This window comes from Erpetoichthys calabaricus, chromosome 8 (genome assembly GCF_900747795.2).
Source record: "Erpetoichthys calabaricus chromosome 8, fErpCal1.3, whole genome shotgun sequence".
NCBI lineage: Eukaryota > Metazoa > Chordata > Cladistia > Polypteriformes > Polypteridae > Erpetoichthys > Erpetoichthys calabaricus.
Genome location: NC_041401.2, coordinates 4,754,687 through 4,776,716, shown reverse-complemented (window position 1 = coordinate 4,776,716; position 22,030 = coordinate 4,754,687). Strand labels below are relative to the sequence as shown.

The window sequence follows — 22,030 nt, the reverse complement described above, 5'->3', positions numbered from 1 at the left end:
CCCACCTGCTGTTTGTGACCTGGACATGCCCACCCTTTGTTTCTGTGGTCAGACTCCACTGATGGTTGCTTCAGGCCACACCCACACAGAAAGTTGCCCTCTGTCTATTAGTTCCATGAAGTTTAACCCTTCGGCCACATCTGCTACCTGTAATTTGTCTCTGGCCACACCTCCTCCTGTCAAGCCAGAGCTCCTCCCCCAGCTCCTGTTTAAATGTCTTATTTTTGTTTTTTTTATTATTGTTCATTGTTTTCTGTTATTGTTTATAATATCATTTCGTTCATATACTAATTGTCTAATTATAAAATATGTTTGTTTTATTCTGTTTGTAGTTTTTAATGTAGTTGCGTTTTATATTGTGAGTGGTTCCCTAAGAGGCGGGGCCTCCTGCCCATCACCATTGAGGGGTTTAAAGCTTTATGGGAAGTGCAGTCCCTCGCTGTTTATTGTGGAGTGAGCCAAGTTCTCTTTTTGATTATTGCTGTTCTTCGGATTTACTGTTTTTTTGACATTTTCTGGCTCTGTTTTAAGGATTTTGTTTTCTGGTTCTTTTATTGGGACTTGTTTGCCAAGGACTGCCTTTTCAGCATTTTGTTATTTTTTTTTGTTAATAAATCTTCAAACTTGTGAAGAATTCTTGAGGTCTTGTCTCCAACCCCAGCCAGAGTTTTTGCTCCTCTTCCCCTAGAGAGACATACTTCAAGTTTTGAGACTCTTTGCTATTTCTTTTTGAATTTAAAAGCCTGCCCTCCATCTGGGGGCCTAGTAAGACCTGTAGCCTCCCATTTTCCTTGCCCGGAGATGAGACCTTTTTGGTGGGCTGTTTTTGAAGGTCTTACTTGTTTATGTTATTCTGTGATGCCGGAGTCACACCACCACCCAACTAGGCAGTTATACCATTGTTGACTCCGGTCAGGTTTGCCTTGCCACACTCGCCCCCCAGGTAGTTATGCCATAGTCGATGCCCTTATGCATTTGGCATTTAGCCACATCGTCCACCTGTAATTTCCCTTGGCCACGCCCCCAACAGAACTATTCCACTGGCCACACCTCTCACGTACTGTTTCCTTCTGTCTGGTCACACCCACCCAGGTAGTTTGTCGTTGTTAACGCCCCCCAAAATTTTTCATTTGGCCACAACCCTTACTTGTAACTTACCTCAGGTGATTTCCACACAGACAGATTTCTTCTGATAATGACCTTCATTTGCATGTGACAGTAACTCCTCCCACACACAGTTTGCCTTTGGTTACACCCATTCAGCTAGTTTACCTCTGTCAATGCCTTGTGAAGCTTGATTCTGGCCACACCCCTCAACTTTGATTTGTGTCTGGCCACACCCACCTAAGCAGTTTACTTCTAGTCACACCTCTTACCTCTAATAAAACTCTTTCCATGTCCCCACTGAAATTTCCCACTGGCCATTCTTGCTCAGGCAGTTTGCCTCTGATCACACTCCCATGAAACTGAACCCGAGCCACACACCCACCTGTAGTTTGCTCCTGGCCACACCTGCCCAGGTAGTTTACTTAAATAACACCCCTGTGATGCTAGATTATGGTCACACCCACCAGGTGTAACTTGTGTTTGGCCACACCCACCCATCCAGCTAGTTTACCTCTGTCAATGCCCTCTTAAGCTTGACTCTGACCACACCCCCATCTGTGATTTGTCACTGGCCACACCTCCTATAATAAAACTCTTGCCATGTCCCCTTCTGGTCACACTTCCATGAAACTGAACCCAAGCCACACATCCCATCTGTAAATTGCTCCTGGCCACACCCACCGAGATAGTTTTCTTAAATGACACCCCTGTGATGCTAGATTATGGCCACGCCCACTAGGTGTGACTTGTTTCTGGCCACACCTCTCAACTTTGATTTGTCTCATGTTACACCCACCCAAGCAGTTTAGCTCTAGACCCGCCTCCTGCCTGTCATAAAACACTTTCCATATGCTCCCTGTAATTTATATCTGGCCACACCCACCTAGATAGCTTTCTTCTGATCACACCTTTGTTAAACTAGACTGTGGTGGCCATGCCCCCACATTGTAACTTGCCTGTGGACACACCCACCCATCCAGCTAGTTTACTTCTGTCGATGCCCCATTAAGCTTGACCACACCTCCCAGCTGTGATATGCCACTGGCCCCACCCACCCAATCAGTTTACCTCTGGCCACACCTCCTGCCTATAGTAAAACTCTGTGATCACAGATCCATGAAACTGCACCCTAGCCACACATCCAACCTGTAATTTGTTTCTGGCCACACCCATCCAGGTAGACGTCTTCTGGTCACATCCCTGTGAAGCTAGCCTATGAGTCCAGTCAGTTTACATCTGTTGTTTCTTTGAAGTTTGTCTCTGGTCACCATTCCCACTGGTTACACCTCCATGAAGCTTGACTCTGACCACGCCCCCAAGTATAATTTCCTTGTGACCACACCCACCTAGGCTGTTAAGCTGTTTATACCTTTGTAATGTTTGTGTCTGACTACGCCTCCATGCTGGTTGACACTGGCCATGACCCCATTTAGGTAATTTCTCTCTCTTCACACCCCCATGACGCTTGACAGTAGCCATACATCTCACCTGCAGTTTTCCTTTTGCCACGCCCCCAAGCAGTTTGCCTCTTGTCACGCCCCCAGGCAGTTTGCCTCTTGCCACGCCCCCAGGCAGTTTGCCTCTTGCCACGCCCCAGCTGCTGTTTGCTTCTAGCCCCGCCTACCTACTCAGATCATTTGCCCTGGCCACACCTTCCCCATATTACTTCATGGCAGCAGTGAACACCTGACAGTCCCCTACCTTCTAATTTCCTCCTTTATATGAGATCTCTGCCCAATTAAACAGCCACAGTGTACTCTGTGCTCTTGCAGTGGACATTGAGTGTTCAAGGGAGAGGATGATGTTCTTTCTGATCAGTACACGGCTTTCTTGTGGTGGGGGGGCCGGTCACAGCAGCACCACCCTGGAAGGGATGCCAGTTACTCCAAAACCACCTCAGGCTGCTCATCCTGACCACATGTCTTTGGCAGACCATCGGTGTCCAAGTGCAGTCAGGTGGTGTACTTCAATGATTAACCGAGATGACCAGTGCCGCCCCCTAATGGCCCCCTAACACTCAAGTTGTGTTAACCATTGTGAGCCTAGCAGCCATCTTAAGGAAGAGTCCGTTTTCCTGGTGGTCCTCGTGCTGCGAGCCTCACGATGGCTGGTTTTGTGTCGTGCCTCCTCGTTTTTGGATTTCTTTTTGGCTTTGCCTCCTGTTCTCATTTAGTTCTCACGTCTATGGTGGGAAGTGAGCTCATCCTTTTTCTGGCATTGAAAGACACAGCTGAGCGCCACATGCACAGGGAGACGGGCCTCCACCGGCTCCCGTTTGGTTCGTTTTTGTCTTGATCCCAGCAAGGCGTTGTTAACGTTTCTCTTCTCTCGTGTTGTTTGCCCCCTAGGTATGAAGCGACCCCTGACCCCGGAGCATCACCTTCTCGAAAATCTGAAGACTGGCACGCAGCTTGTGAACCATGCCGAAGAGAAGGAGCCAAGCAACGGACCCACAGATCTGCAGAGGATTCAGGAGAAGAAGAAGCTGCTCTACTCCCTCTGTGAGGCCTGCAACATCCAGCTGTACTCGGCGGCCCAGGCGCAGGTCCACTACAATGGCAAGTCGCACCTGAAGCGGGTCAAGCAGCTCAACAACGGCAAGATTCCTCCTAGCGCTCCTGCTGCTTCCTCCACAGGTAGGCTGAGCCGCCATGACGGGCCAAAGTGGGGTGGGAGCCGTGAACCTGACGAAACACTGAAAATTGGGCCGTGAAGAATTGCTTGTTTCTGACTTGGGTGCAGTTCCTCTTAGTCTCCACTAGGGGTGCTTGGTTGGTCTCCATTTCATGTTCTGGTCTCCATTTTGTTTGCCCCAGTATGCCTCTCTGTCAGCTTGTGTTGAGTGCCAGGCTGGTGGCCCCAGCTGGGAGGACAACCTCAGCTACACTGCTTGATTTGCCTGGTGTGGGTGTAGGACTTGGTAGCATCTGTTGAGGAATGGCAGAGAGATGCCCATCTGGTGTATATAATTGGCATTACTGGTTGTTTGAAGTCTGCGTTACCATGAAGACGTTTGAGATGAAGATGGCACGCAGGTTATTAAAGCCTCCATTATCTTTACCCACCACTACCCGTGATGTCTCTGTGTTCTCTTGTGTGGGTGTAGGGTTTGGTGGCAGCTGTTGAGGTATGGCAAAGAGGTGCCCATTTGGCATCTTTAACTGGTGTTGCTCGTTATGAGAAGTCTGATTCGTTGTGAAGACGTTTAAAATGAAGCTGAAGCCCTGGGTGATTCACAACTCCATTATCTGTACCCATCATTTATGGCATCCTCTGTGTTGGCAAGAAGCTTTGGATTATTGCAAAGGTGACATGATGGCACAGTAGTTAGTGCTGAAACCTCACGGATCTCGAGTCTCCAAGTTCAAATCTTACCCTTGGTTTTTGTGGTCATTGCATCTTCTCCCTTTGTCTGTGTGGGGATTTCTCCCACATGCCCAAATGTGCAGAGTATAACAATGGAAATGGTGAACTGGTCTTTTGTCGGTGGGTGCCATGTGATGGACTGACACCCTATCCAGGGTTGGCTCCTGCCTTGTGCAACGTGCTACAACCCTCAGTTAGAGTTAAGCCAGTCTGAGAATGTTAGGCTATCCCAAAATGTCAAACTGTGTGTCCATGAGTGTGTTCTGTGGTAGACTGGCACCCCATCCAGGCTTGACTCCAGCCTTGTGCCCACTGCTGCCATGGTAGGCTCTGGCTCCATGTGACCCTCCTTTTGGATTTAGTGATCTCAAGACTGTTGTGTCTTCCCAAAAGCTCAAACTGGCTGTGTATGTGCAAGAGTGTGCCCTGTAGTAGACTGGCACCCCAACCAGAATCGATTCCTGACTTGTATCCAGTGCTGCCAGAAAAGGCTGTAGCTGCCTGTGACCCTCAATTTGGGTTACATGAGGATGATGTGTTATCACAAAAGCTCAAACCGGCTAAGTGTGTCCATGAGTGTGCTCTGTGGAAAACTGGCATCCCACTGAGGGTTGGTTCTTGCCATCCAGTGTTGGTTCCTGCCTTGAAGCCAGTATCGCCAAGAAAGGCTGCAGCTGCCTTCTACCCTCAATTTGGATTATATGAGTTTGAGAATGACGTGTTATCACAAAAGCACAAACTGGCCCAGTCTGTGCATGACTTTGCCCTGTGGTAGACTGGCATCCCGTCCAGGGTTGGTTTCTCCCTTATGCCCAGTGCTGCCAGGATAGGCTCTGCCCCCCAACAATCAATTGGAATTAAGAGAGTTGGAGAATGTTGTGCTTCTCAAAAGCTCAGACTGGCATGGGGTGTTGGTGACTGTATACTGTGGTAGACTGATGCCCCATGCAGAGTTGGTTCCTGCCTTCCGTCTCATCCATGGTTGGTTCCTGCCTTGTGCCCAGTGCTGGCAGGAAAGGCTCAGGCTGCCCACGCCCTCAACTGGGATGCTAAACAGTGCCTTGTGGTAGACTGGTGCCCCATTGAGGGTTGGTTCCTGCCTTGTGCCCAATGCTGCCAGAATAGGCTGTGCCCTCCCTGCAGCCTTCAATTGGGGTTAAGTGCGTTTGAGAATAAAAAGCTGAAACTGGTGTAGTGTGTCCACGATTGTGCTAGATGATAGACTGGCATCCTGCCACAGGTTGGTTCCTGCCTTGTGCCCGGTGCTGCCAGAAAATGCTATAGCCTCCTGTAACCCTCCATTTGGACTGAGCCAGTCTGAGAATGTCGTGTTATCTCAAAAGCTCAGACTGTCTTAGTGTGTGTGTAAGGTTTCTCTGTGGTACACTGGCATCCTGTTTAGGGTTGGTTCTTGCCTTCTGCCCCATCCAGGGTTGGTTTCTGCCTTGTGCCCAGTGCAGCCAGGAGAAGCTCTGCCCCTCTGCATCCCTCAATTTGGATTAAGCGCGCTGTATTGTCCCAAAAGCTCAGACCCACCCAGTGTGTGCCCGAGTGTGCGCTGTGGTACATTGGCATCCCATCCACAGCTCCCACCTCACGCTCAGATTTACCAGGATAGCCACTGGGTTTCCGGACCCTAACCCGGCTTAGGAAATGTATGGAAGAATGGGTGGATTATTAGCACAGTGGGTGGGCATGGTCTCCCCCAATGATCCTGCACTTGATTAAGTTGCTTTGAGTTTATGATGCCCTTTAAAGCTCAAGGATATTTTTCAAAAAACAGTAAGTTCTGAATATTAAAGGCACAGCAAAGATGAACATCCAAAGATGTAAAATCATTCACTGAAGACAGAGGGTGGGATGACACCAGGGATGACATCGCCCTCCCGATTCTCACCAAGTGAGTTGTTGTTGTTTACCACTAGATGGCAGCATTGGCACTGCTTATCTCCATGCCGCTGTCTTCGAGGCCAAACTGGAAATCCACGGTGAGGGAGCTTCGTGCTCTTTCTGCAAGTTCAGCCTTCAGATGGACTTTCTCCAGTTTTACAGGGGATGTTTTAAATATGCTTGTGGAAACGTTTAATAAAAGAGAGCATGAATCGTTAAGTAGTGAGAAACCCCGGATGGGGTGGGACATTCACCTCACATTCTTCTCAGTCTGCGGTGACCATCATTCAAACCAAATTCATGATGACCTATGAAAGGCCACCATGGCCAGGCATTGGACTTGACACCCCAAGGGCTGGCAGTTCAGTTTCAGCTCTGTGTCAAACAAATATGTAAGTCACTTTGGATAAAGAAGAAGAAGAGGTGCCAAAGCTGAAAGGGCAGTGCCCACTTCGACTTATAAAGCACCCTTCACATCATCTCAAAGCCATCTTTGCACAGTTTTTACTGCAGGCAGATGAGGGGATTTAACCAGTGCACCCTTCGGCGTTTGTCACTATGGGACACCCTGTCATCCTGCAGCAGCAATGCAAAACTTTACATTTTATATAGTGCCTTTCTTTGTGTGTCAAAATTAACCTTAAACTGCGAGGGAAGCACACCCTAAAACAGCATGTATCGTATCAATCTCTTATGTAGTGTTTTTCTGGTAATTTCCCGAGATTTTTTAGGTAAGGCAAACGGAAATTCTGAGGTCAGGTAGTTCTGTTCACTTATCCTGGCATCAGAGAGTCGAGACGTGTGGCGTCAAGCAAGTCGGAATTTTACTAAACTCTATACATGTGACAATAATGATCTCAGTCAATCTGTGATACGGCACCTGTCACATTGAATTATCTGTCACTCTATTATAAAGGACACCACTAATCAGTATAAGTCACTAACCGCAGTACAGGACTGGTAATCTGTCCTTGTTGATTATCCATCCATCCATTGTCCAACCCGCTGAATCCGAACACAGGGTCACGGGGGTCTGCTGGAGCCAATCCCAGCCAACACAGGGCACAAGGCAGGGAACCAATCCTGGGCAGGGTGCCAACCCACCGCAGGACACACACAAACACACCCACACACCAAGCACACACTAGGGCCAATTTAGAATCGCCAGTCCACCTAACCTGCATGTCTTTGGACTGTGGGAGGAAACCCAAACAGACACGGGGAGAACATGCAAACTCCACGCAGGGCGGACCTGGGAAGCGAACCCAGGTCCCCAGATCTCCCAACTGCGAGGCAGCAGCGCTACCCACTGCGCCACCGTGCCGCCCCTTGTTGATTATCACATGTAAATAAGAATTTTATTTATTATATAGTGCCTTTCACATCTATCTATCTATCTATCTATCTATCTATCTATCTATCTATCTATCTATCTATCTATCTATCTATCTATCTATCTATCTATCTATCTATCTACAGTGCATCCAGAAAGTATTCACAGCGCTTCATCACTTTTTCCACATTTTGTTATGTTACAGCCTTATTCCAAAATGGATTCAATTAATTTTTTTCCTCAGAATTCTACACACAACACCCCATAATGACAACGTGAAAAAAGTTTACTTGAGGGTTTTGCAAATTTATTAAAAATAAAAAAAATTGAGAAAGCACATGTACATAAGTATTCACAGCCTTTGCCATGAAGCTCAAAATTGAGCTCAGGTGCATCCTGTTTCCCTGATCATCCTTGAGATGTTTCTGCAGCTTCATTGGAGTCCACCTGTGGTAAATTCAGTTGACTGGACATGATTTGGAAAGGCACACACCTGTCTATAGAAGGTCCCACAGTTGACAGTTCATGTCAGAGCACAAACCAAGCATGAAGTCAAAGGAATTGTCTGTAGACCTCCGAGACAGGATTGTCTCGAGTCACAAATCTGGGGAAGGTTACAGAAAAATTTCTGCTGCTTTGAAGTTCCCAATGAGCACAGTGGCCTCCATCATCCGTAAGTGGAAGAAGTTCGAAACCACCAGGACTCTTCCTAGTGCTGGCCGGCCATCTAAACTGAGCGATCGGGGGAGAAGGGCCTTAGTCAGGGAGGTGACCAAGAACCCGATGGTCACTCTGTCAGAGCTCCAGAGGTCCTCTGTGGAGAGAGGAGAACCTTCCAAAAGGACAACCATCTCTGCAGCAATCCACCAATCAGGCCTGTATGGTAGAGTGGACAGATGGATGCCACTCCTTAGTAAAAGGCACATGGCAGCCCGCCTGGAGTTTGCCAAAAGGCACCTGAAGGACTCTCAGACCATGAGAAAGAAAATTCTCTGGTCTGATGAGACAAAGATTGAACTCTTTGGTGTGAATGCCAGGCGTCACATTTGGAGGAAACCAGGCATCCTCATCACCAGGCCAATACCATCCCTACAGTGAAGCATGGTGGTGGCAGCATCATGCTGTGGGGAACTGGGAGACTAGTCAGGATAAAGGGAAAGATGACTGCAGCAATGTACAGAGACATCCTGGATGAAAACCTGCTCCAGAGCGCTCTTGACCTCAGACTGGGGCGACGGTTCATCTTTCAGCAGGACAACGACCCTAAGCACACAGCCAAGATATCAAAGGAGTGGCTTCAGGACAACTCTGTGAATGTCCTTGAGTGGCCCAGCCAGAGCCCAGACTTGAATCTGATTGAACATCTCTGGAGAGATCTTAAAATGGCTGTGCACCGACACTTCCCATCCAACCTGATGGAGCTTGAGAGGTGCTGCAAAGAGGAATGGGCGAAACTGACCAAGGATAGGTGTGCCAAGCTTGTGGCATCATATTCAACAAGACTTGAGGCTGGAATTGCTGCCAAAGGGGCATCGACAAAGTATTGAGCAAAGGCTGTGAATACTTATGGACATGGGATTTCTCAGTTTTTTAATTTTTAATAAATTTGCAAAAACCTCAAGTAAACTTTCTTCATGTTGTCATTATTGGGTGTTGTGTGTAGAATTCTGAGGAAAAAAATGAATTTAATCCATTTTGGAATAAGGCTATAACATAACAAAATGTGGAAAAAGTGATGAAGTGCTGTGAATACTTTCCGGATGCACTGTATCTATTATATAGTGCCTTTCATATCTATCATATCAATCTATCTATCATATACTGCCTTTCCTATCTATCTATCTATCTATCTATCTATCTATCTATCTATCTATCTATCTATCTATCTATCTATCTATCTATCTATCTATCTATCTATCTATCTATCTATCTATCTATCTATCTATCTATCTATCTATCTATCTATCTATCATATACTGCCTTTCATATCTATCTATCTATCTATCTATCTATCTATCTATCTATCTATCTATCTATCTATCTATCTATCTATCTATCTATCTATCTATCTAGTATTCACAATAATCTGTACTCAACTCTGGGAGGTCCTCTGGATTTTAAGGTAGACATTTGCTCTGTTTAGGGGTCTGAGGCCCAGTGAGCTTTTTCCCCAGAGGTCCTGTCCTGTTTGTTTGAGATGAGATGCAATGAGGAGTTCATGGGTAGAGAGCCATCGATGAAGTGTGATGTGATGTGAAGTGCGGTGCAATGGGAGTTCAGAAGTTTATGGGGGTCTCCCGTACCTTATTGCTTTGAAGCGATCGCACTTCCCAGGGGGAGATTTATTTCTGCGCTGTGTGGTGTGGCACACCTGTGAGGTGGCTCTGAAGGATGACATGGTGTGAGGTGTGGCGCTACATCTTCACTGTCAACTCTCCAGAGTCCAGACTACTGACAGATTTATAAGGTGGCACCAGTGTTTGTGGCTGACCAATCAGCACAATGCATTGCCTAAGCCCCACCCACATTAGTCCCTGCTTGAACGAGTAGGAGCTTAAAAAAAGTCTCGGGGACTCCAGATGGCCCAATCTCCTGCAGTGGGAATGCTACAAATATTGCTGAGTTTCTAAACAGTTGGGGCTCCTGTCATCTTGAATGCCATGCCACTTCACTCATGTGAGACACTTGGTGCCACCAGGTTTGACTGTGAAATGATTTTCTGCCACTTTCTGGATTTTACAGCTGCCTTCTGCACTTGAAGATGCATCACGTAAATCGCACACCGTTGACTCGGCCGCACGGCGAGGATCGTAAATCTCCACGGTGCTTAGGGATCAGCTTTTATGTGCCATGCAAAATGTTTGATTTACACCAGTGGGACGCACAGTTGAGAATCGTAAACGGCTTCTGTGTAAATCCACCATCCCATACCAGCAGCTCATAAAAGGGTCCTGTTTCATCACGTTTGCCATCTTTTTATGGATTCCAGTTGACCCAAGAAACTAAAGTGGCACCTTAGGGGGTTTGACAGGAGTGGTATGAAGCACCTCGGAAAAAGATTTAACCTTTTATTTTCAAAGGTCACTGGAAGCCACTGCTGGGCATGTGCTTTTACTGACTTTATTTTGAATGGGGACTCGAATGCCAGCCTGCACCGTGTTGACACGACTGGCAGACGAAGGCTGGTTGCCACATTCAGTAAAGCCTGGCGTGAAATTTCAAATAAACTTCATATGGCACCTTTCATGGTGGCTGTCATCTCAAACCACTTGCATACATTTTTGGAGGTCGGCGCATTTCCCCAGCTGGTGCCCAAGCACACAGGGTGCGACTTGTGCCATGGTTGTTGATGTTAACACCTTTCACAGTGAGCTCCGTGTTGAAGCACTGGGCACTGACTGGCACGTGTGTGAGTTATTTGGTAGAGAGTATGACATGCAGAACAACATGGATGCTCTGTTTTATAATGTTTGTGTCACCTAAAGACACAACTCACTACTTGTTAACATTTTTGGCCTAAAAATGAACGTATTTGTTGTAAGTTTTTTCTATTCACCTATGGACGAGTCTTCCCCTTAAACTCCATTGTAGGCTGTAAGTGCAGACAATAGATTTTTAAAATTTATTTAAAAAAATGCCTCACTTTAGAATGCAATTTATGTTACAAGTTTATACAACCCGTGATTGAGAAGAAACAACTTGGACTTAGAAATCACCAAACTAATCCTTTAAGGGCAGGTGGCGCACTGACCCAGTCCTCCACCAGATGGTGCTGTTGTGCAAGAATGAAATTATCCGTAAACTCGTCTCACGTTTATAAGAAACTCCACTTATTTTGTCATCCCATTTTGACAGTTTCCTATGACATGCTCAGTGTTAACTTCTTATCTAAAATTATTCCTCTGCATCTGCTTTGTGGGTCCTTTGTAGGTCCTCTATCTTGTCACGCTTGGGTCACAGATTTGCACAGAAACACAAGAGGTTGTTATTCAAACACTGCAAACAAACATTTGTCTCTTTTTCAAAACTTTAAATGTGCTCCATGACAAGACAGAGATGACAGTTCCGTCTCACAATTAAAAGAATGCAAACATATCTTCCTCTTCTAAGGAGTGCTCGTCAGGAGCAGAGAATGTCAGAGAGAGTGAGAGAGAGAAAAGCTAACAATCCAAATCTGATAGGTGCTGTTCGGGCTTTTAAGTATGCGAAGTACTGTGTGATAGATCAGCCGCAAGTATGCCCAGCAAGCAAGGGAGCAATTTGAAGGTAGTCTTTCAGCGTTTTTTAGTGGAGCGTCTATATCCTGTAGGGGTGCCATAAGCCCCCCAGCTCACACCGAGTATGAGGCACTGCCAGGGGCATTTTTATTGCTCCGCTAGACATGAAATTCTTGTAATGGCACAAGACAAGCGAGAGCGAAAGCGTTATTGGCTTTGCGTGTAATAATAGATTTTTTTTTTTTTTTTTGAGTTGCGTTTTGTTTTCGTCGTCCCATTTACTATCATGGATGTGTGTGTTAGTAAGTGTTGTCCCCATAAGTCAAACTGGGAAAGACGATGAAGGGAGACCGCAACCCCGAGACGGGAATTTCCTGTTTTCTCAACCAATGACATCCAGGACATTCAGTTTTTAAATGAGAGGAGCGGAAAAGAAGAGAGAGGCGAGGAGAGAGAAAGGAGATTGAGAGAAGAAAGGAGCCGCTTTACACTTTCATTTGCCAACTCATCATTTCCATTTCATTGTGCAGTTGCACTGCTTGCTTTTTCAGTATCCGGATCATCATCACAATGACCAGTGCAGAAAAGCCCCTGGGTTTGGTTTCCTATCAGCCATTGCCGAGGACTTACATGGTGAGGTCGGTTTGTATTTTTGAGAAGAAGCAAATATCACTTCGGCCAATATTCAATTATCACCAGACTTTATTAGCTTTGGACTCATTTATCACATACGTTTCAACTGCCGTTTATCAACAATCTGTGTTTGTGTTCTGTGTTTATTCTATCTATCTATCTATCTATCTATCTATCTATCTATCTATCTATCTATCTATCTATCTATCTATCTATCTATCTATCTATCTATCTATCTATCTATCTATCTATCTATTCATTTATTGTTTAGGGGCAAGGGAGGGTTTTTGTAAATATTATTATTGTATATTGATGTGCTCATATAAATTATATATATACAGTGGAACTTCAGTTTGAGAGCATAATTCGTTCCGGACATGTGCTCGCAGTCCAAAGTACTCGTATATCAAAGTGAATTTCCCCATAAGAAATAATGGAAACTCAGATGATTCATTCCACAACCCAAAACTATTCATATAAAAATGATTAATACAAAATATAAAGTAAAAATACATAAAACAAATTAACCTGCACTTTACCTTTAAAAAGAATCATGGCTGGTGTGAGTCAGTTTCTAAACTCTTGTGGGATACCACCCAACGGGACGACACGTGGAAGAGCGTCCCAAAGCAATCGCAGTCTCCCAGGGCTGTAGCAGTTCGCCGTAAAGGCAAATCTGAAAAGATCGCGGACATGCTATAAGCGCCTGCCGTCGATGGGTGATACAAGGAACATTATAAATGCGCAGGGCACAGTACTACTTGGTCACGACCTTGCCTGACTGCTGTGTCTGTGTATAGGAGAGCAGACCCCGCTACAATAAATAACCGCACTGTTGCTGTTTCAAGCTGAATAAAGCTGTTGTTACCAAAGTACTGAGACTCAGCTTCGTGTTTTCGGGTGCAAGACGGGGACTCGCACGTCACAGCACACACACGTGCGCGCGCGCACACACACAATGCTGTAGTAAACAGTATACGTGCGTACGGCAGATGTTGACTATATGAGTGAGGCACGCTGACTCAGACAGAGAATAGGAGACGATTACCCACAATCCCTCAGCGAGAGAGAAGAACCATCAGCTCAGTTGTGATCACATGACGCTCAGCAGACAAAGCGTATACAGTAATCCCTCCTCCATCGCGGGGGTTGCGTTCCAGAGCCACCCGCGAAATAAGAAAATCCGCGAAGTAGAAACCATATGTTTATATGGTTATTTTTATATTGTCATGCTTGGGTCACAGATTTGCGCAGAAACACAGGAGGTTGTAGAGACAGGAACGTTATTCAAACATTGCAAACAAACATTTGTCTCTTTTTCAAAAGTTTAAACTGTGCTCCATGACAAGACAGAGATGACAGTTCAGTCTCACAATTAAAAGAATGCAAACATATCTTCCTCTTCAAAGGAGCAAATAATTCAATAGGGCTGTTTGGCTTTTAAGTATGCGAAGCACCGCGGCACAAAGCTGTTGAAGGCGGCAGCTCACACCCCCTCGTCAGGAGCAGAGAGAGAGAGATAGAGAGAGACAGATAAAAAAAATCAATACGTGCCCTTTGAGCTTTTAAGTATGCGAAGCACCAGGCAGCATGTCGTTTCAGGAAGCAGCTGCACAAAAGATAGCAATGTGAAGATAATCTTTCAGCATTTTTAGACGAGCGTCCGTATCGTCTAGGTGTGCGAACAGCCCCCCTGCTCACACGCCCTACGTCAGGATCAGAGAAAGTCAGCGCAAGAGAGAGAGAAAAGTAAGCTGGGTAGCTTCTCAGCCATCTGCCAATAGCGTCCCTTGTATGAAATCAACTGGGCAAACCAACTGAGGAAGCATGTACCAGAAATTAAAAGACCCATTGTCCTCAGAAACCTGCGAAGCAGCAAAAAATCCGCGATATATATTTAAATATGCTTACATATAAAATCCGCGATGGAGAGAAGCCGCGAAAGGCGAAGCGCGATATAGCGAGGGATTACTGTACATACTACTTGTATTGCAAGACCTCGCTCGTTTATCAAGTCAAAATTGGGATGGGGTTTGATTTGTCTTCAATTTTGTTTGGTTATAAATTGATCTATTTGTATGGAATGATTACAATAAAAATTAATAAATAAAATATAAAAAAAAAAAAAATGTTGCAAAACACTCGTAAACCAAGTTACTTGACCACCGAGGTTCCACTGTATGTATATAGTGGAACCTTGGGTCACGAACGTCTCGGAGCACATACAAATTGGGTTACAACCAAAAATTTCGCCAAACTTTTGCATCTGTTCACGACCACACACTCGGGTGACGAACAAGCCAGTTTCCCTTCTGGTTCGTATGCATGGATGATTTCCACACGTGTTCAGTCTCTCCCTGTGCATTGTTCTCGGTCAGACGTGCGTACATTCGCTGTGAACTCTTTGTGCTCTATTTCGTGTGTTTTTGCATTAATTTTGCAATTAATTGTGGCCTCTAAGCAAGTGAAGAGTGGTAGTGTTTGGTGAGAAGAAAGGTTCGAAGAAAATTGAAATCAAATTAAAGAAAGAAATTATTGAAAAGTATGAGCGTGGCGTTCGTGTTACTGATCTTGACGCCGAGTACAAGAAATCAAAATCTACGATTTCGACTATTCTAAAAGCAGAAAGAGGCCATTAAAACAGCTGATGTTGCAAAAGGAGTTACAGCATTAACCAAGCAGAGGCCTCAAGTGCTGGAAGAGGTGGAAAAACTATTGCTAGTGTGGCTGAACGAGAAGCAACTTGCAGGGGACAACGTAAGCGAGGCGATGTTATGCGAGAAAGCCAGGAAGATTCATGGCGATTTGCTGCAAAACAATCCTTCTACAAGAGTGTACTTCTTCCTCCTCACTTCTTTCATGCCAGAACTCAACTCATGCAAGGTTAGTTTTCTTGGTTGTTTAAGGTTAGTTTTTGTATAAATTACGGATTTTTCAAATGTTCATTTTTTTCCCTGTGCTTAAAACAATGAGCGGTTCTTAAGGCAGTAGCGTTGAACTCTTGCAATGTTAGTTTTCTCTGTTCAAGGTTTTCTCGGTGTTATTCAATATTTTTACATTTAGTTTACTATTACACTGTGCATTCTATGGTATAATTAACTATTTTTGTGCTTAAAAATCTTTAAAAAAATATATTTACCTACAGTTTATACGGTCTGGAACGGATTAATTGTATTTACATAGAATCCTATGGGGGAAATTAGTTTGGGGCACGGCCAAATCGGGTTGCGACCAGAGTTTTGGAAAGAATTATGTTCGTGAGCCGAGGTTCCACTGTATGTATATATATATATATATATATATATTGTGGTACGCGGCTGGGGGTCAGACCCGGCCGGGACGCCTGGAAGTACTGGGTCATGGCATATTTATCCTCTGGGCCACGAGGGGGCAACTGCCCTGGAGTAGAAGAGGCCCACGGAAGGAGAGCAGGGAGGCTCAAGACTGTTGGGGCCTCTGGTCACCGCCAGGGGGCACCCCGAGCCTCATGGAGCCCGGGACTTATTCACTTCTGCCACACCCATGGAGGACGATCCTTCCAGGGTCACCCGGAGTGCTTCCGGGTGCTCTCCTGATGCTTCCGCCACACCAGGATGTGACGTCAGGTAGAGCACCTGGAGCTCATCCGGGTGAGGATTAAGGGGGCCGCCTCCCTCCTGTCAGTAAGCTGGAGTCGGGAGCAGGAGCAGGACGAAGCTCCTGGAGAGAGGACAGGTGTCCCAGGGACGAGGAGAGAGAAGGCAAAGGAAAAAGGCTACTGGGGCTGAAGGCACAGTGTTGTTGTGCGGGACTGAGTTTGTGTTGTGTGGAGAAGAAAAATAAAAACATTATTTGGATAAAGATGCGGTGTCGGTCTGATGGTGTCCGGGCAAATATCACAATATATATATATAATATGCAATATATGTAATAAGCAATAACCTGATGCCAACACGTCAAAAAGAGTTGAGGCATAGCCCCATATAATGTCCAACGGACAGATGCAAATTGCGTTGCACACGGATCAAAATAGACATTTGACAAACAGTACATAGTTGCATGTGCTTTTATAGCAAACAAAAATGGTGACAGGAAATGATATAACAGGATGTGACGTCAAATACAGGGAGTCAGAAATGACGTTGAATTAGCGAGACCGGATGTGACATCATCAACTGGGAGATGGAAGCGGAAGTAGAGATCGGCCATTTTGAAGTCCTTGAATGGACGTAGGTGTGAACGTTGACGTTTTAATTTTCTTCTTTGGGTCTGGAGAGAGACGTTAGTCCCCTTAACCAACCCTTCCTCTCGCGATAACTTACTCACCTCAGGGCTTGTTGGCTGCCTCCTAAGCGCACGTTTGTGATAATATATAATTGTTCACTGGTGTCTTTTGGAATAGTACTGAATTGTGTGCACATATATCGCTGTATCTCGTGGCTGCTCCCACATAGTAATGAAACAGGTCAAACTTTAAAAATCAATAGACGTGGCCACTGTATCTGATCGTGTTCAGCTCTGATGGGAGAGCGAACCCCGCGTGGGGAGAAGAGAACATGGCTGTGATATCTCTGGCAATCAGCAGCTACCCTCTGAAACACACGTAGCTCTGATTTCTCCCTCAAAAACATCAAACATTACTCCTTAACAATCTGTAGATGATAATGTCTGTTGAACAAACAGGTATCGCTAGCTAAGTGGAGACGAGGTGCGCTCCAACACGTGGCGACACGTAGAGCCCCCCCTGCTCTCGACCCACAGCCACTCTGTTGGATTTGCATATAAATACATCGGTACTGCAAGCGAACTCTGATTCTTAGCGCGATGAGAGAAGTCGCAAAATTAACTGAAAAGTTCAAGCAAATTATAGAAAACAACCCGATCTAAATCCGTGAAGAGAGAACGCGCTTGGACCACGAAATTTTTAAAACCGTTTCTTAGCGAGCACCTCTGGGCCAAGGGTAACCTCCATTCCAAATGTCAATCCCAAGTCCTCTTGGTCCGGGAGATTTCGTGATGAGTGAGTATTTGGCTTTTCTATACGTTGATGACTGTGTGTTTGTCGGCCCGTGTGTGTGTGTGTATATGTAGATTTATCCACTGTCAGCATATCTGCACTTGACTTTACATTGCTGACTTGTAGTGTCTGTTATTTCGTTGTTTGTGGATAAAGGACTATTTGTAAGAGTACGGCTTGTTATTGGCTGGAGAATCCTCAGGTTAGTGTAGTTGCCAGTGTGGGTAAAGGGGGTCAGCCGTTACAGTTGGGCCTGCGCTAAAAGGTTGACGTTCTGTGATGATACGAAGCAAAAAAAATGATAACTCCTTCACCCCCGTCTTAATCCTCCTCTTAAGCCTCCTTGGTGCGCCACACTACACGCTGCGTCCCTCTTGATAGTCCGCCGTGAACTCAAAGCCTGTGGTGACATCTTGTAAAGTCTACAAAATGGACGTTTAGATGAGCGGCTCCCCCAGGTTGATAGGAAAGCTGACATTTACTGAAAATCCCCAAACTGCTGGTGCCGTACCGTTTTAACGGTTTGGTTTTCTATGCCTTTCCAGGACCGACATACTGCCCACCACCCAGTCTCCAGTTTGCTCAGGTGCAGCCTCCACCTTTCCGTCCTGTCTTGAGGACTGAGTTATCTCACAAGACCCATTGCTCGATTATTTGATTTTGTTTTATGGGATTTGGTGTGTGAACTTAAACACCTGACTGCTTTGGAGCAGTCGTCCTTATTATTGATTCGTGTCGATTACTTATGTACAATAAATGATTTGCCCCTTGGACAAATATTCGACACTTCCAAATTTTCATGTGATTTAGTGTTTCCTGTTGTAATAACAAGACCAAAGCAAACAAAGTTTCGGGGGACCGAAGTGATCCCCATGTCATTGAAAAGATCAAAATGGAAATAAAAATAAGCACGAGGACGACTTCTCGACCATAGACCACTTCAAGATGGCGGCAGGACTGGGATAAGGAAGAGGCGGGGTCAGGAGACCGGAAGTGATGTCATCGGTGGTTGGTTGGTCCGTCAATCAGCCTGTCTGAGTGGGGGGGAGAAGAGGTATAAAGTGACAGCGCCAACCCCTGGTCCAGAGCGTAATTACAGCCAACCGAGCCCTGATGTTTTCTCCCGATCGCTGCTCGTTTATTTTGAGATCTCTTTTAATCCTGTCCTTTAGCGCTTGTGCCATATGACAATATGTCTACTGATCTTCATTTTGTGTGTTGTCGCACACGTGTGCATGGGAGGCAGCTAAAAGGCTCAACGGGAGGTCATTCCATGCCAGACCAGGGGATGGATGGATGGATAGATAGATAGATAGATAGATAGATAGATAGATAGATATGAAAGGCACTATATGATAGATAGATAGATAGATAGATATGAAAGGCACTATATGATAGATAGATAGATATGAAAGGCACTATATAATAGATAGATAGATAGATAGATAGATACTTTATTAATCCCAGGGGGAAATTCACAATGGCAGAGTCCACTAATGCTTACACCGACCGCAGGACATTTCACTTCTGGGTCCAAAGACGTCTCTTCCGGTTCCTGTCCTGATGACATCACTTCTGGGTCTGAAGATCTCACTTCCTGTTCTGGGTCCAAAGATCTCACTTCCTGTTTGGGGTCCAAAGACGTCACTTCCGGTCCCTGTCCTGATGACATCACTTCCCCTGCCGGACTTTAAAGCCGCCATGCTTCCCCCATCTGCTTGTTCTTGCTCTGGACTGAAGTCTGTAAAACTCTGAATGAACCACAACCTTTGCTTTTCGGCAGCCAGTTTCAAGTATACGGGCGGCTGCCCCCCAAACCTCTTTCTGTGCCCGTGTGAATCGTTTCACAGCGTGTATTTTTATGGCGTTAGATATTTTATCAGTAGCAGTGTCGCCTCATGTCAGTTCTACTGGCGGCTGTTTCCTTTTTTTTTTTTTTGCCGCCTTCCCTGCATTGCTGCTACGGGTTCATCTAACAGGACAACCGATGACCACACGGTGTTCTGTACCTTGCCGATGCCCTCATCGTGATGCCCATTCCCTCAAACACCTGCAGACGCTCTCGTTGGCTCCCTTTTAGGCACTCGGATGCGATTCATCCTGCCCCCCAGCGCTGAGAGGTGGCTGAGTTTTGCTGTTTGTGAATTGAAATTCTAAATTATTGTTCTTAACAGGTCAAACTCCCCCTTGTCTGCCGCTTCTTCTGTATGAACCCCCGGCTGGTGAAACGGCCCTAATAAACGGAGTCGGTTGAAATCTACTCAGATGCGGTTTTTTTTTCTTTTTTCTGAAGGTATCTCTAATCTGTTTATTTATTCACTCGATTAACTTCTGAATGTGAGCGCGTCACCTTTTAAATCTTCCAACGTGCTTATTTGCCGGTCCTCTGCCTTTGGCGCAAGTCTAGCGGAATCGAATATCATAAACTCGGCGGGATTAGCAAATTGCTTCTTGTCGCTGATCTTGTACTTGTGCTGAATGAGACGTTTTGCACAGCTGAGTCACTTTCATTAATGCGGACCCCTCTGACCCCCACCTGGAATAAAACGCCATTCCGCCTGGACTTGAAAAAGGGGTTCTGCCCCTTTTTTGGTCACAACGATGGGGTTTGGATCAGTTGGACTGGCGATTTTTATTTGTAAATCAGGCATTCCTCCTCACAGAAAGAAAATGAAACGTTAAAAAATGAAATTCCAAAGAGTGAAATGGCAGTCATCTGTAAATCTTCATCCTGCTGTTGTCTGAGCCGCCTCTGTCTGCGGTGACGTCCCATCTTTCCTGCGAAGTCTCTGTTGTGTCTTGGTGGGGTCCTAGTTGTTATGTAGACCTGAACAGAGTTTGTCGGCTCCATGCTCTCCCACCTCCAGGTTTGGGAGCCTCTTGAACCCGTGACTGGGATGAGCTGTGCCATGAGGACACCACACCACCCCTTGTAGGTGCAACAGTGCTCAGTGCTTTAATTAAAAATAAATCAAAAACAGTGTCCAAAGTGAACAAATAAATCGATAATCGGGTAAAACGTGCAAAAGGTGGAGGTTAAAATCAACAAATATTCATTAAAACGAGGTTAGGTTTGGGTTATTGGAGGATTGTCCCCAGAGGGGCACAGAATGCATGGGTTCACTGGAAGAAGAGTATTAAAATTAAGTTCAATTAATCCTTAAAATAGACACAGATACCTCTAATATTAGTAAATGGATAACAATTCTAATTTAATCAGTACTTATAAAAATAGTATTACTAAAAGATCTTTATAAAACCCCTAAGATCACCCTAAAATATCAGTTGCTGGGTGCTGCGGCTGGCAGTTCACAGTCTCAGGTAGCTCGATATGCTTGCGGGTGGCATGACGGCTGGCAGGAATGCGTGGCAGGCTGGCTGCCAGGCTGTCTTTGTGTAATGGGGACAGGGACAGCAGCAGCCGTTGCGGTCACAGCACGACTCAATCTAGTTTGTACCTCATGTTACTATGTGTGGCTTCATCTACACAAATGTGATTAGCTGGGGATCACATCAGCTGATGCCGGTACTTTCGTTGTCAATCTCCATATCCATGTCACTTGCATCAGAACCAAAGTCCGACAGGTCAGAGTCCAATTCAGCGGACCTTGTCCATGGAGTAGTTTGCTTTGTCCGTTCGCTTTGATTTCTCATTAGATGTCAATGCCATTTTTATTGTTGTTTGCTCTTCACTACTCCCACAAGTGCAGGGAATCTCGGTGAAACCAATGAAGCTAACTTTCTTTCCAGCAAAGAGAGTCGAGCTAAAACATAACGCTTTGTCACCGTTTGCAGTTGCTTACTGCTCTCATCCCCTCCCAGTTGACAAATGTCGACATCCGCCCTGAAAGAGTTATCAACTGATGAGGTATATATTAGTCTACCCATTAAATATACATCACAAGTACTGTACAAGGACTATATTTTCCAATCTATTCTGTTAACAATAAAAGGATAAAAAAATAGGATTCCAGAGAACACCCCATACTCGTTTTATAGAACTAAGGGTTAATTCTCTAAAAGCATATATTAATATTAGGGACCATAAATAATTTTTAAGATTAGGCATAGAGGGTTATAATTTGACCCATTCCACTGACTTAACATCAGAGCTACCTTTTATTGAGGTTAAGGTTAGAATTCAGGCGAGGGACAGACGATCTATTCTATATTGGAACGCAGTGTATTTTAACACCCGCAAGGCCTAAAATTTGTCCAATACAGTGGAACCTCGGTTCATGAACGTCTCGGTACACGTACAAATCGGTTTACGATCAAAAAGTTCGCCAAACTTTTGCCTCGGTTCACGGCCACACACTCGGTATATGAACAAGCCAGTTTCCCTTTCAGTTTGTACATGTTCAGTCTCTCTCTGTGCATTTCCTGTGCAGCGAGCAAGAGAGAGAGTGCGACACACACACACACACACACACAGACACACACACACACACACAGACACACACACACACACACACACACACACAGCGC

The 22,030-nt window shown here is 45.4% G+C and overlaps 1 protein-coding gene across 1 annotated transcript in view; it reads left to right on the top strand.

Moving 5' to 3' along the window:
- The window catches only part of znf385b (zinc finger protein 385B), a 426,132-nt gene that overhangs the window by 162,826 nt on the left and 241,276 nt on the right, over window positions 1-22,030 (top strand). Inside the window, exon 2 of the mRNA XM_028806201.2 lies at window positions 3,456-3,743. Within this exon, the coding sequence (XP_028662034.2) occupies window positions 3,458-3,743 (286 nt within the window). The 5' untranslated portion in view covers window positions 3,456-3,457. The remainder of the gene's footprint in view (window positions 1-3,455; window positions 3,744-22,030) is intronic.